The sequence below is a fragment of the Diplotaxodon limnothrissa genome, linkage group LG3, assembly GCF_057381915.1.
Source record: "Diplotaxodon limnothrissa isolate DT_005_m linkage group LG3, D_limnothrissa_male_GT1.1, whole genome shotgun sequence".
Classification (NCBI taxonomy): Eukaryota; Metazoa; Chordata; class Actinopteri; order Cichliformes; family Cichlidae; genus Diplotaxodon; species Diplotaxodon limnothrissa.
The window spans coordinates 46,296,541-46,309,317 of NC_140598.1; the positions used below are offsets into that span (position 1 = coordinate 46,296,541).

The 12,777-nt window shown below is 40.0% G+C and overlaps 1 protein-coding gene across 1 annotated transcript; it reads right to left on the bottom strand.

Annotated features, from left to right (window-relative positions):
* Window positions 1-3,180: 3,180 nt before the first annotated feature.
* LOC146636134 (uncharacterized) lies at window positions 3,181-10,930 on the bottom strand. The gene is made up of 8 exons (XM_085349468.1): window positions 10,876-10,930; window positions 10,078-10,259; window positions 9,531-9,664; window positions 5,837-6,976; window positions 5,512-5,748; window positions 5,189-5,413; window positions 4,845-4,908; window positions 3,181-4,253 (listed from the first exon to the last, which is right to left on the bottom strand). Exons 2-8 carry the CDS (start codon window positions 10,253-10,255, stop codon window positions 3,181-3,183), a joined length of 3,051 nt encoding a protein of 1,016 aa, XP_085205594.1. The 5' UTR covers window positions 10,256-10,259; window positions 10,876-10,930.
* Window positions 10,931-12,777: the final 1,847 nt, after the last annotated feature.

Here is a 12,777-nt window from a genome sequence, read left to right on the forward strand (position 1 = left end):
ACTAAGTTAACAATTGCAGTGACACATTAATCTTGTGAAGCTTTTGCTATTGTAAAGTGTAGAAGTAAATTTAAATATAATTTGATATACAAAGAGGTGTTTACAAAGGTCATAAAGCTAGTTATGTAGCTATTTGGTGGTTAGTGTTTTGATATTTACATGTTTACACGTTTGAATGTTTAGACATGCATGTTCAAACCAGTAATAAGTATGTGTTATATCTACCTGGTTGTTTTCCCTGTTTTGATCTGAGTATAAGATTTCCTGGCTTCTGAGAGGCCAGTGAAATATTCATGAGGGCGGCACACAGGAAGTGTGGGTGGTTGTTGCTGTGTGCCGAGAGTAAAGAGGCTGCTAAAAAGTTATCCGTCTTCATCTTGCTGTTCTTAATTATTCAGAGAGATTCCAAACCATCTAGTGAACCCACGCGTTACACTATGATGCAGCTTGAGTCAGGGCTGGACTGGTCTTCGGGCATACCGGGCATTCGAACATTATTCTAACAGTGACTTGTGTCGAAAACACTGCTTTATTAGATTGAGCAAGCTAGTAATGTTTAGCAAGATTAAAAAGTGTTCAGGAAAACTGATTCACAAAACTAGATGTCACAGGTGCAGCCCCCTCTCATCTCTCCAAACCTTTGGCTGCCTTCTCTAGTCTATCTGGAGCTGCTGTCCATCCTAGTGTATTGATATGAACATTTTAAAAAAGTTTATTTGAGTAAGAATTTAGCAAACATAGACAAACATCCATAAACATCGATTAAGAGAAATAGAACCTAAAAGTATTTCCATTTCCTCAATGATTGCATTGACCCATTTAGGGACGTTGTAGGGGAAGAGATGTTCTGACCTCTATGCCTTCCTTTTCCCTCTCTCTGTCTACTTCCCAAGCAGAACAATGGGTCACAGACAGACAAACCTAAGGTTACTATGACTTGAGAGTCATTTCACACATTGGGACATGTGGGTCACCCCAGTTCTGTTTGTTCCTTTTAAACTTGTAGCACATGCCCCTTCAAAAATCTCTGCACAGCCCCGCACTCAGTGTTTCTTCTTTACTCAACATTTTGGACGTCTCTGCGTTGTGGTTGCTAAGTCTGACCTTACAATAGATAGACTCAAGTTTTACATTGCAAAATGCAATGTTGCAGGCTAAATAGTTTCATGATTCCAAAAAACAACAATAAAAAACAAAACAAAAGACTTTTTTCATACTTGTATTAAGTTTTGTATCAAAATTACAAAAAAATTCAATCTCAGGTTAAATTTGATAGAAAGAGCTTACACTGACATCCATCTTGATAAAAGATGAGTGTCACAATAAGCCATGTTTGCATTTATTTGCACTGCTTTCCACTCTGGATGTCTATTTATGTTAAGCTGTAAGTATAAAAGAATCCATTCTACAACTTGTTTTTTTTTCTAAGTTGTTGAATATAAACATTATTTTGTGCTAATATTGCACTTTTTTTCAGAACCAAAGAGTTTTTGAAATCTGCATAAAATCACATTTTAAATTACTTTTGAATATTACTTTAAATATTTACATTTAAAGTTCTGCTAAAAGTTCAAATAAAAAGATTAATAATGTTGAACTGTAAAATATTTTGGGTGCAGTTTATTTTTTAATACAAGTATAATAGTGTTTAGTGTTTTGTTTAGTATGAACTTTTACAACATTCAGCAAAATAAATTTAATTTTTTTTATTGATCATAAACAGACTACATCAGATTCATATCGGTGTCGGCAGATATTCAAATTTATGATATCGGTATCAGACATTAAAAGTGGTATTGTGCCATCCCTAATTTATACATCTTTCTGCATTTAATCATTAGCTATTAATAGTCTCTGGCTCTTATTAATAGGTGTCTACCTCTCCTAACCCTTAAATGGTCACAGGAGATGGATGCCCTCTCCCTGAGCCGGGTTTTTGTGGAGCTTTTTTCCTGTTAAAAGTGAACTTTTCCTAACCACCGTTGCCATGTGTTTGCTCACATTGATTGTTGGGGTTTCTCTGCATTATTGTGGGGTCTTTACCTTACAAAGCACAATGAGGAGATTGCTGTTGTGATTTGGGACTATATGAATAAAATTGATGTTAATGCTGGTAATGGCATCACATGAATCAAAGCATTTTCTTAGAGTGTCTCTTGTTGATCACAACATGTAAGTGTAGTACTACAACAGCAAAACCGTGGCATGGGAAATGGGAAACCTTGTCAGAGATTATAGCTTTTATTTGCTTAATAAGACATCTTTGATCTGTCAATCATATCAGCAATATAGCATACACATATCAGGTAGTTCTATTATTATTAGATACTTTACAATTAAGTAAAAATAGAGATTTGACAATATCAGGGAAAAATCAAACAAAACCTAATTTCTTCAATCTTAAGTGTGTTGTTGTGTTTTGTTATTGTTTTTAAAGTTTGATGTGTTTCATGGTCTCAAACATTCGTCCACTTTAGTCACATCTGTATGAAAAATTATGATCACAGTGAATCAAGGCACTAGGTAGTTCAAGCAACAACCCCATAAACACAGCTATCCCACTCATAGATCTTGTGAGAATCTTTAAGCTCAACGTTTTAGTTGTTTATGGATCACAAACCTATTGAACATAAATACACCAAACAATATGTTCCCACCACCAAAGGGAAGTAAGAAAAAACAAAATGTTAGTAGATAAAATGCTAAAGTGGCTGAAGAACAAAATCTCCTTCATGAAGGAGGGAAACTGCTGACTAAATATATGATAGTTTGCCAAAAACCAGATTTCAAATAAATACTAATTTTGTGCAACGCCTTTTATGGCTTTCTTTTTTTTCTTTTTTTAAATTTTAACAATGCATTGTGTTCTGCGTCCTGTAGACCACTGCCAATCAATCTCGTGCCGTGTCTCCTGTACAGTACAGAATGAGTTCAGGTAGTCAAATCTACATAAATCTTCGATCACTAGCAGCGTGACTCTGAAGAGCTGTCCTGTGTGTTTGTAAGTTTTCTCCCAACAAACACAAAAATGTCAAACACAACAAGAAAAGTGTATAAAGTGTGTAGTGATGGGTTTTACAGCCTTAAAACATCTATAATAACTGTAAAAAATTAAAGTTGGCTATTATTATTTTTTTAACGTAACTCCCGCGATAAACGAGGGACTACTGTACCTGGTTATTATGAAAATCTTACATGAGTAAGAGATTTTCTTTCCTCCTGTACAGCCTTATATGCTTTCTGTACAGCTTCTGAAAGTGACTCTGAATCTTTAGCTGCTTCATTTCCAATTACACCTCCCATTATTCCTCCTGCAGTTGCTGCTCCAACCAAGCCTACTGCTCCAGCAGCTACTAATGCATTCTGTTGTTGTGCAGCTGGCACAAATCTGGAAAGCTTTGTTGTGACATTCATCAATTGTGGGTTCTTCACAGCTTTGATAGCAAATTCAGCCAATGTTACTACACCGAAAAAAGCACCGAGCAAGGCTCCTGTTCCAGTCCCTGCCATTTGGATCAGAAACCTACTCCTCACATTAGTTTTAGCCTGCTTTCTGATCTCTTCTGGGGTTTTATCTGGCATTGACTGCCTAATGTGCTCTACCTGTTCTCGTATTACTGTCTCCAAATGTTGCAGCATTTTATTTGTGTAGTAACCTCCGTTTCTTTCTGCCACCATTTTTTCTATTGATTTCAGCAACTCCTCCAGCTGAAACTGGTTGCTCCTGTAGTTGTTTGGCTGGTTGTTGTTCCAGTGTTTGTTATCAAAGACGTGACACCGACCACCACACTTTGACACCAGATCACTCAGATTTTTGTTCTCACTGACAAAATCTTCAATTTTAAATTTTTTGTCAAGCTGTTCACCGTGAGTGAAAACAACGACAGCATATTTTAGAGCTTCATCTGAGAAACACTGACATATCTTAGCGATGACAGCCTGCTCGTGCTCTGTGAATTTATCCACTCGAAGCACAATGAGAAAAGCATGAGGCCCAGGAGCACACTCTGTCATACAGCTCATTATCTCAGGCTTCAGATCTTCCTCAGACCTTCCTGTGTCAAAGAAACCAGGGGTGTCGATCAGAGTGATGCTTCTTCCATTGACTGTTTTGGTTTCTGTTTGGCATTTCATTGTTCCAGAGTTTGGAGAGGCATAAGTGGCAAAGAGCTCCTCTCCAAAAATGGTGTTACCCAGGTGACTTTTCCCAGATCCAGTTTTTCCCAGCAGGACCAACCTCATCGTTGTTGAATCTAGAGGAGAAAGTTGACTCTGTTAAGTACATTTGTTTCTTACTTTTGCTGCCTTTGAAATATTTTTTGGTCATGGTTTGAGGTTTAAAATAGGAAGCAGATTTTACAGTATAGGCTTAGTCAGACACAGAGTCAATACTAAAGAATAAGAGGAGAATGCAGTTTGCTATTAGGCCAAGCTTTTGGTCGGTTATTATAAATATCCAGAGTACAACTTGTGGGTTTCAGGTTGTTGACCACTGTCACTGTTGGTATGAGAACAGATGGGTCTGTAGCAGGAGGGATAATATGAGACCTGAACATTAAATGATAATTAGGTCAAGCTTTTGTTCAGTCTTTGGAGGGTTGTCTGAATCCTCCAAACTTTCAGGTATTTGAGCTGTTGTCCAAATGCTGTGTATTTTGTACACTGTGATGGACTGAATGTCTTTTATATTCTCTAACTGATGTAGTAATTCCCTGTTGATGTTTTAGATGTTGTCTCTTTTTTAACTCGAGATTTTTAGGTGCCCGAAAAGAAAAGAAAAGAAAAAACAGATAAAAAAAAAACCCAGTTTTGATTCTTAGTTGTATATATTTTCCTACACTCACCTTGGTCTGGGTCTTTGTGGTGAAAATCTTCAGTGAATTTGCCATTTTGGACAGAGCCAAATGTCTGTAAAGACAACAAATTAACAGCATTAGTAACAATTTCTGTACAGTATATTATTACACATAAGAATTACACTGGGGTCAGATGAGACTGTCCCTGCTGACTGATATTGGCAAATGAGATGGTAAATGAGCTTACTATTGGAACATATTTGATTACTATATTCAGAGTTTCTTTTTTTAAGCACAAATCAATATAAGAGTTTGGTGTTGGTGGCATTCTTCAACTCTCAGCGTCGTAATTGTCAATAGTTGATTTTTAGGGAAAAGTGCTATGTCATAACCTCGTGTGTCTCCTCATCATCGGGGTGAATGACGATGCGGATCAGAAATGGTGTGATGCATGCTCGCTCCTCTTCAAATACATAAACTTCCTCCATTAACACTCTCTCCACTTCACTGACAGGAAACTGCAGGGCCATCCCAGCACCGAGGACGGGAAGAGCGACAGATCTGAATCCTTTCTTCTCACAAAAAGACAGTATTGTGTTGATGCTCATTCGAAGAACCTATAGAACATAACAATATTGGATTAAGACAAATGGCTTCATTAAAAAATGTCCTCACAAACAGGCAGACTAATAAAATCCCTCCTTTACTATCTCACCTGGACTGCAACACCCTCTGGGTCACCATCAAAGGGAACAAGATTGAGGAAGAAGACTGCATTAGACTGAAGTCCAGGTAAGCCCTCCAGCAGTACTGAGTCACCAGGCATTGTTTCATCTTCTGCTTCCTTTCTAAACCTTGTGGTCAGCTGTGGTCCAGCTACTTCAAACAAAGCATTTCCAACACGGGTAGAGAGAGGATCATGGCCAACCATAGGAGACACCAAAGCATCCACCTAGGAGAAGAGCAGGAGATTTAGTGGGCTTAGAAAATGTGTTTTATTGCAAGGTGTTGTTTATTTTAATTACAGCAACATTTCTCACCTGTTGGCTCTCGATCGATCCCTGAATAACCTCCATGTGGACTCTGCCTCCAGGAGCTCTGGCAGTGGCTCCTCTTGCTGTATCTTCATCAGGTGCATCTATCCCTTGGAGAAGCCTGTCACATGCTTCCTGCATGGCCCTCACTGCCTCCTCTTTGTTATCAATCAGGATGATTTTCCTCAAACTTCGACCTCCCACACTGCCAAAGTCCTTCACAGCAGCAACAGTTGCTTCAGTGCACACAGTGAGAGGAACCCCAGACACACCTGAGCTGATACAAGGAATGGCTATGGACTGAAACTCCATTATTTCTGAAAACTTTAAAGCACAATGCACAGTTTTCTCCAGTAACATCTTATCTCTGTCACTTGCTTTTCCACCTACAGGCCCAACTGCATGAAGCAGTTTCTTGCACTTTAAGTTACCCCCTGTGGTCACTACTGTTTCTCCTATGGGAATTTTCCCCAAACACTTCACTAATTCATCACTCTCTCTCTGTATTTCAGGACCACCAGCTCGACTCAGTGCAGCAGCAACACCTGCAGAGTGCTCCAAGTCCTGATTGGCTGCATTTACCAGAGCATCAGCGTGTTGCTTGGTGATGTCACCCTGACACACAAACACCTGGAGCCCATCACAAAGGCTGTAGCTAGCAATGGTTGTGCTTTCCTCTCTTAAACTCAGAGATGCCATATCGTCACGTAAACTTGAAGGTTGCTCAATGTCTAACAACCTGGCATGAACCAGAGACTGTTCTCCAACAACAACAGCCATCCCAGACTCATCTGTGTACACCTTCACCTCACCTGCAGTCTGACAAGAGCTGCTGGACTGAACCAAAGCTTCAACTTTGTCAGGGTTTACCTCATGATGGCAAAAGTAGCCACCAAAGAGAGCGTCTACCTCAGCTTTCCAATCGCTAACTTCATCTGCAGCACCAGGTTGAGAGAGCCTCCTGACTAAAACTCTCCCCTCCTCACAGTAAAGATCAGCAGAGCAGGCTAAACAGGCAAGCATGTTCTCAAGTTCTTGCTGAGCATGTGGACATTCTTTCAGGTAACGAAGGAGATAATTATCAACGTGTAGTTCATACTCTTCATCACTTGGTGGAAGAGACGAGGCGGGAATGTTCTCAGGAGTCTGTGATTGGGAAGAAATGCAAATGAGAGGAGGTATCAATCGGCAACAAAGACCACCTTACCTTATATATATATATATATATATATATATATATATATATATATATATATATATATATATATATATATATATATATATATATATATATATACACATACACACACACACACACACACACCGTAAAAAAAACCCAAAACTAAACAAACTGTAATATTCCGGCAGCTGGGGCGCCAAAATAATAACAGAAAATAACTTTCTCATAAAAATACGGTTATTTTCAGTAATGACAAAACAGTTTGTTGCCCTAATTATACATGGGATTTTGCCTTTTTCAAGTGCTTTTAAACATTAAATTAGGTCCATTTTAACATGATCAAACAATAAAATTACCTATAAACAAGGTCAATGAATGCGGCAATATGAATAATAATACTTAAATGTACAGAAATATACAGTTACCAGTTGGTTTAAATAATAATGGACTGCATTCATATAGTGCTTTTTGAGACCCTCAAAGTGCTTTACAATTCCCTTCTGGCCATCACCAGTAGGTGGTAGGTGAAGTGTCTTGCCCAAAGACACAACAACCGAGAGTGTCCGAGCCGGGGCTCGAACCGGCAACCTTCTGATTACAAGGCAATCTGCCAATGCTTGAGCCACGATCGCCCTAAATAACAATAATAATTATTATTATTTGATGTAAAAAAAAAAAGTTCATAAGAATAATTTTATATATTTTTCCATAGCATTACATTTGAATTTAACAGTTTCTTTCAAATAACGGACAAATATTTGTGAAATTATGATAGATTTGTGAATGTATTTTAACAATCTAAATATGCATATTTACAGACAAATACATTTAAAAAACAAGAAAATTATGTTTTATTGCATTTACAGTGATTTTACTTTAATTTACATTTGAAATGTAAAATCACAGCCTATTTATGTAGATTTAGTGATATTTTAGAAGAACAGTACAAAACTGTAAAATATACAGTAAAATAATTAGATAGATAGATAGATAGATAGATAGATAGATAGATAGATAGATGCAGTGCAGTGAACATGGGGCTGCATTACATCCTGCAACACCTTGACCGCCCGGGAACTTATGCCAGGGTCCTGTTTGTGGACTTTAGTTCGGCTTTTAACACCATTGTGCCTGAACTTCTTTCCTCCAAACTCTCCCAGCTCAGCGTGTCACCAGCTACCTGTCAGTGGATCACCAGCTTCCTGACAGACAGAAAGCAACAAGTGAGGCTGGGGGAGATCACCTCTGAAACCCGGTCCCTCAGTATTGGTGCCCCTCAAGGATGTGTCCTCTCACCACTACTCTTCTCCCTCTACACTAACGACTGCACCTCCAATAACTCTGCTGTCAAACTCCTAAAGTTTGCAGATGACACCACTGTCATTGGCCTCATTCAAGATGGTGATGAGTCTGCATACCGGCAGGAAGTTGAGCGGCTGGTACTCTGGTGCAGTCAGCACAATCTGGAGCTGAACACTCTTAAGACTGTAGAGATGACAGTGGACTTCAGGAGACATCCCTCAACTCTGCTCCCCCTCACCATATCAGAGAGCCCTGTGTCAACTGTGAAGACCTTCAAGTTCCTGGGTACAACCATCTCCCAGGACCTGAAGTGGGAGACCAACATCAACTCCATCCTCAAAAAGACCCAGCAGAGGATGTACTTCCTGAGACAACTGGGGAAGTACAGTCTCCCACAGGAGCTGCTGATCCAGTTCTACACTGCGGTCATTGAGTCTGTCCTGTGCTCCTCCATCACAGTCTGGTATGGAGCAGCCACTAAACAGGACAGGAGCAGACTGCAGCGGACTGTACGGGCAGCAGAAAGGATAATCAGCGCCCCCCTGCCCTCCATCCAGGATCTGTACCTCTCAAGAACCAGGAAACGGGCAGGGAAAATCATCACAGACCCCTCACACCCTGCACACAGACTTTTTGATCTGCTGCCCTCTGGCAGACGGTACAGAAGCCTGCAGACCAGGACCACCCGAAACAGGAACAGTTTCTTTCCCCTCGCCATCTCCCTTCTTAACAGTTGACCTGTCACACTGCTCCCACTGCCAGACTGCAACTGCACCTTATGTACATTTTGTAGTATTCATTCCACCTCATTCATTTCTGTATTTTATGTATATAAGTTTAGATTCGTTATTTATAGTTGGTTTACATAGCTTTGTGTATGTATGTGTAATGTGTATATATAGACACTTGTGTGTGTGAGATTTACATTGCTGTGCTTGAGAGCCACCATCTACCGGAACCAAATTCCCTGTATGTGTCTGCACATATACTTGGCCAATAAACACGATTCTGATTCTGATTCTGAGATAGATAGATAGATAGATAGATAGATAGATAGATAGATAGATAGATAGATAGATAGATAGATAGATAGATAGATAGATAGATAGATAGATAGATAGATAGATAGATAGATAGATAGATAGATGGACAATGCTGATTCTATATGGATCCATAAAACTGTCAAAGATCTTGATTAAATCAAAACATGAAATTTACCTCTGCTGGAGCAGAAGTGGGGGTGGTGAAGTGAGAGGAGGTAGAATTTTGCAGACTTTCTCGGACAGTGAACACCAAACGACAATCTTCAAGATCCAAAACATGCTCTGATCTCTGAAGAACTCGCTGCTGATCTATAAATAGATCTCAAGTTACAAACTGAGTTTCATGTAGAATTTATTTTTATATGACTTATTTTCGTTTTTATGTTTCTTTTTTCCTTCTTCTTTAATCTTATCTTTTCACCCACTGTCGGTGGCTGATCATCAAATGTTGTGTAATATTAAGTTTCGCTTTCCGGACAGACTTTTGTTTTCCTTTCTTACGTGTCCCATTGCCACCAGTAACTCACTTGTGAAAGTATAATAGTTCCTAAACAGCCAAAACTTTCTGATACGGTTACTGAGGCAAAATATAATTATTGATGAAAATAATAAATGGTCATTTAGAGACGTCGACTACTGTATGATATTTCGTGCATAAGAAAGTCCGTACATTATAAACATAGGTAAATATATTTACCTATTAAAATTCATAACAAACCTACCTTTTTTATTTCGGAAAGCAACACTGTAGAGGTTTTCGTCCACTGTGGTCACCGGTCCGCACTCTCCTCCGCCCGATTTGCGGCGAATACCGAAGTATTTTTGTACTCTCGTCAGATGTTCTTCTTTAATACTCTCACACTCAAAGAAAACCGGGTGCTGGGTCTGATCCTCCATCATCCCGCTGTAAATGAACCAAACATAAGCAGCGATTTGTAAGAGCGCAGCACTCTCTGATCGGAGTAAAGGAGTGATCCTGCAAGCTTCCTCAATGTGCACAAACACCTTTGTGCGTCATAAAGGTCGCATGACTAAACAAACGCGCCTGCAGGTGATGTTAAATTTAGAACAGTAATAACTACACCTTTGTGGTAAACCAGTCTTCCAAAGCTCCCCATACCGAAACCATCTAAAACCAGTTTCTTCATCCAAGTACGTTTATTAAATGCCTCTGTAATTACTAATTTTGTTTTTTAACACTTTTAAAACTAGTTGTTCACAAGAGCCAGAACAGCAGGATACTACAAAAAAAATCAGACATCCGCAGAGGTAAACACATGCTGCTTCTAAATAGAGTTTGCCAAAGATATCAACATGTTTTGGTAAGAACAATGCTCTCTCTTTAGAAAAGCCATTCATTATCGTGCCACAGTTCTCCGCTGAATTTTAACAGCGCTCTTCACACGTCATATTCACTTTTTACATCTCACTCACTCACTCACGCACACCAACATATGCACCCAACAGACCATTTTAACATGGACAAGCCGGTCCTTACATCCCTATTTCCTACGTCCTACCTGACGCTGTGGTGGAGTGATGATCAGGGGACGGGTTAACTGCATTTCGAACAACGGGGCTGCTGGCTATGGTCGAGAGGCATTCGTCCGTGGGGTGGATGTGGATAGATGAGTGTGTCTGTGCAGTTTCTGTGTGTGTGAGTAGGCCTGGGTCTGGGGCTCGCTGGACCTTGATCCCTATGCCCACATAGCAAACAGGTTTTGCCTGGATCTGGTGTCAAGCCGGCATTGCTGGCTGACTTCTGGCATGGTAAGTGGTATGTCATCCAGATATGGGTTGTGTGTGTGTGTGTGGGGGGGGTCCGCTGGGTTTTGAGTCATTCTCATGGGTCTGTGTTTGTAAAGTTTGTAACTGATTGAATCAACAGGACTCACCAGAAATGATTATACTCCATGTTATAAATATTAACACGATCTGAGGGTTAATTTGTTGCTTCTAGATTTTTTTGTTTGTTTGTTTGTTTGTTTGTTTTTAGCATTTTACATATAGCAGTTTTCCATAGCTTTTCCTAATCCAGGGAACATCATGCATTTATGCACAAGAAAACCGAAATGACTTTGTGAATTAATAAAGACAGGATCACTCAGGAACTAACAGCAAATAGCAGGTGATGTGTCATTAACTGCAAACTTGTATGGCTGCCCTGTCTTACAGGATGGACACGTTTTTATTTAGCTTTGTATCTGCATATAGCTCCGGTTACTCAAGCTTAAACCTTCTCTTTTGGATATTTCATGGCATGTCTTTAACTGAGATGGTAATAATAATAATAATAATAATAATTTCATGATTGTCATTTGCATACTTCTACCACTGTAGGATGTTTAGGTGAAGATACCAGTCCACATACAGGGAGTGCAGAATTATTAGGCAAATGAGTATTTTGTCCACATCATCCTCTTCATGCATGTTGTCTTACTCCAAGCTGTATAGGCTCGAAAGCCTACTACCAATTAAGCATATTAGGTGATGTGCATCTCTGTAATGAGAAGGGGTGTGGTCTAATGACATCAACACCCTATATCAGGTGTGCATAATTATTAGGCAACGTCCTTTCCTTTGGCAAAATGGGTCAAAAGAAGGACTTGACAGGCTCAGAAAAGTCAAAAATAGTGAGATATCTTGCAGAGGGATGCAGCAGTCTCAAAATTGCAAAGCTTCTGAAGCGTGATCATCGAACAATCAAGCGTTTCATTCAAAATAGTCAACAGGGTCGCAAGAAGCGTGTGGAAAAACCAAGGCGCAAAATAACTGCCCATGAACTGAGAAAAGTCAAGCGTGCAGCTGCCAAGATGCCACTTGCCACCAGTTTGGCCATATTTCAGAGCTGCAACATGACTGGAGTGCCCAAAAGCACAAGGTGTGCAATACTCAGAGACATGGCCAAGGTAAGAAAGGCTGAAAGACGACCACCACTGAACAAGACACACAAGCTGAAACGTCAAGACTGGGCCAAGAAATATCTCAAGACTGATTTTTCTAAGGTTTTATGGACTGATGAAATGAGAGTGAGTCTTGATGGGCCAGATGGATGGGCCCGTGGCTGGATTGGTAAAGGGCAGAGAGCTCCAGTCCGACTCAGACGCCAGCAAGGTGGAGGTGGAGTACTGGTTTGGGCTGGTATCATCAAAGATGAGCTTGTGGGGCCTTTTCGGGTTGAGGATGGAGTCAAGCTCAACTCCCAGTCCTACTGCCAGTTTCTGGAAGACACCTTCTTCAAGCAGTGGTACAGGAAGAAGTCTGCATCCTTCAAGAAAAACATGATTTTCATGCAGGACAATGCTCCATCACACGCGTCCAAGTACTCCACAGCGTGGCTGGCAAGAAAGGGTATAAGAGAAGAAAAACTAATGACATGGCCTCCTTGTTCACCTGATCTGAACCCCATTGAGAACCTGTGG

Bases quoted from the DNA above. Each gene is read 5' to 3' on its own strand.
- LOC146636134 (XM_085349468.1), bottom strand. From the start codon at position 10,255: ATGATGGAGGATCAGACCCAGCACCCGGTTTTCTTTGAGTGTGAGAGT. The intron at 5,414-5,511 runs GTGAGATAGTAA...TATGTTCTATAG, and splicing joins CAGAGGGTGTTGCAGTCCAG to GTTCTTCGAATGAGCATCAA. The intron at 4,254-4,844 runs GTGAGTGTAGGA...TTTCTCCTCTAG, and splicing joins CCACAAAGACCCAGACCAAG to ATTCAACAACGATGAGGTTG.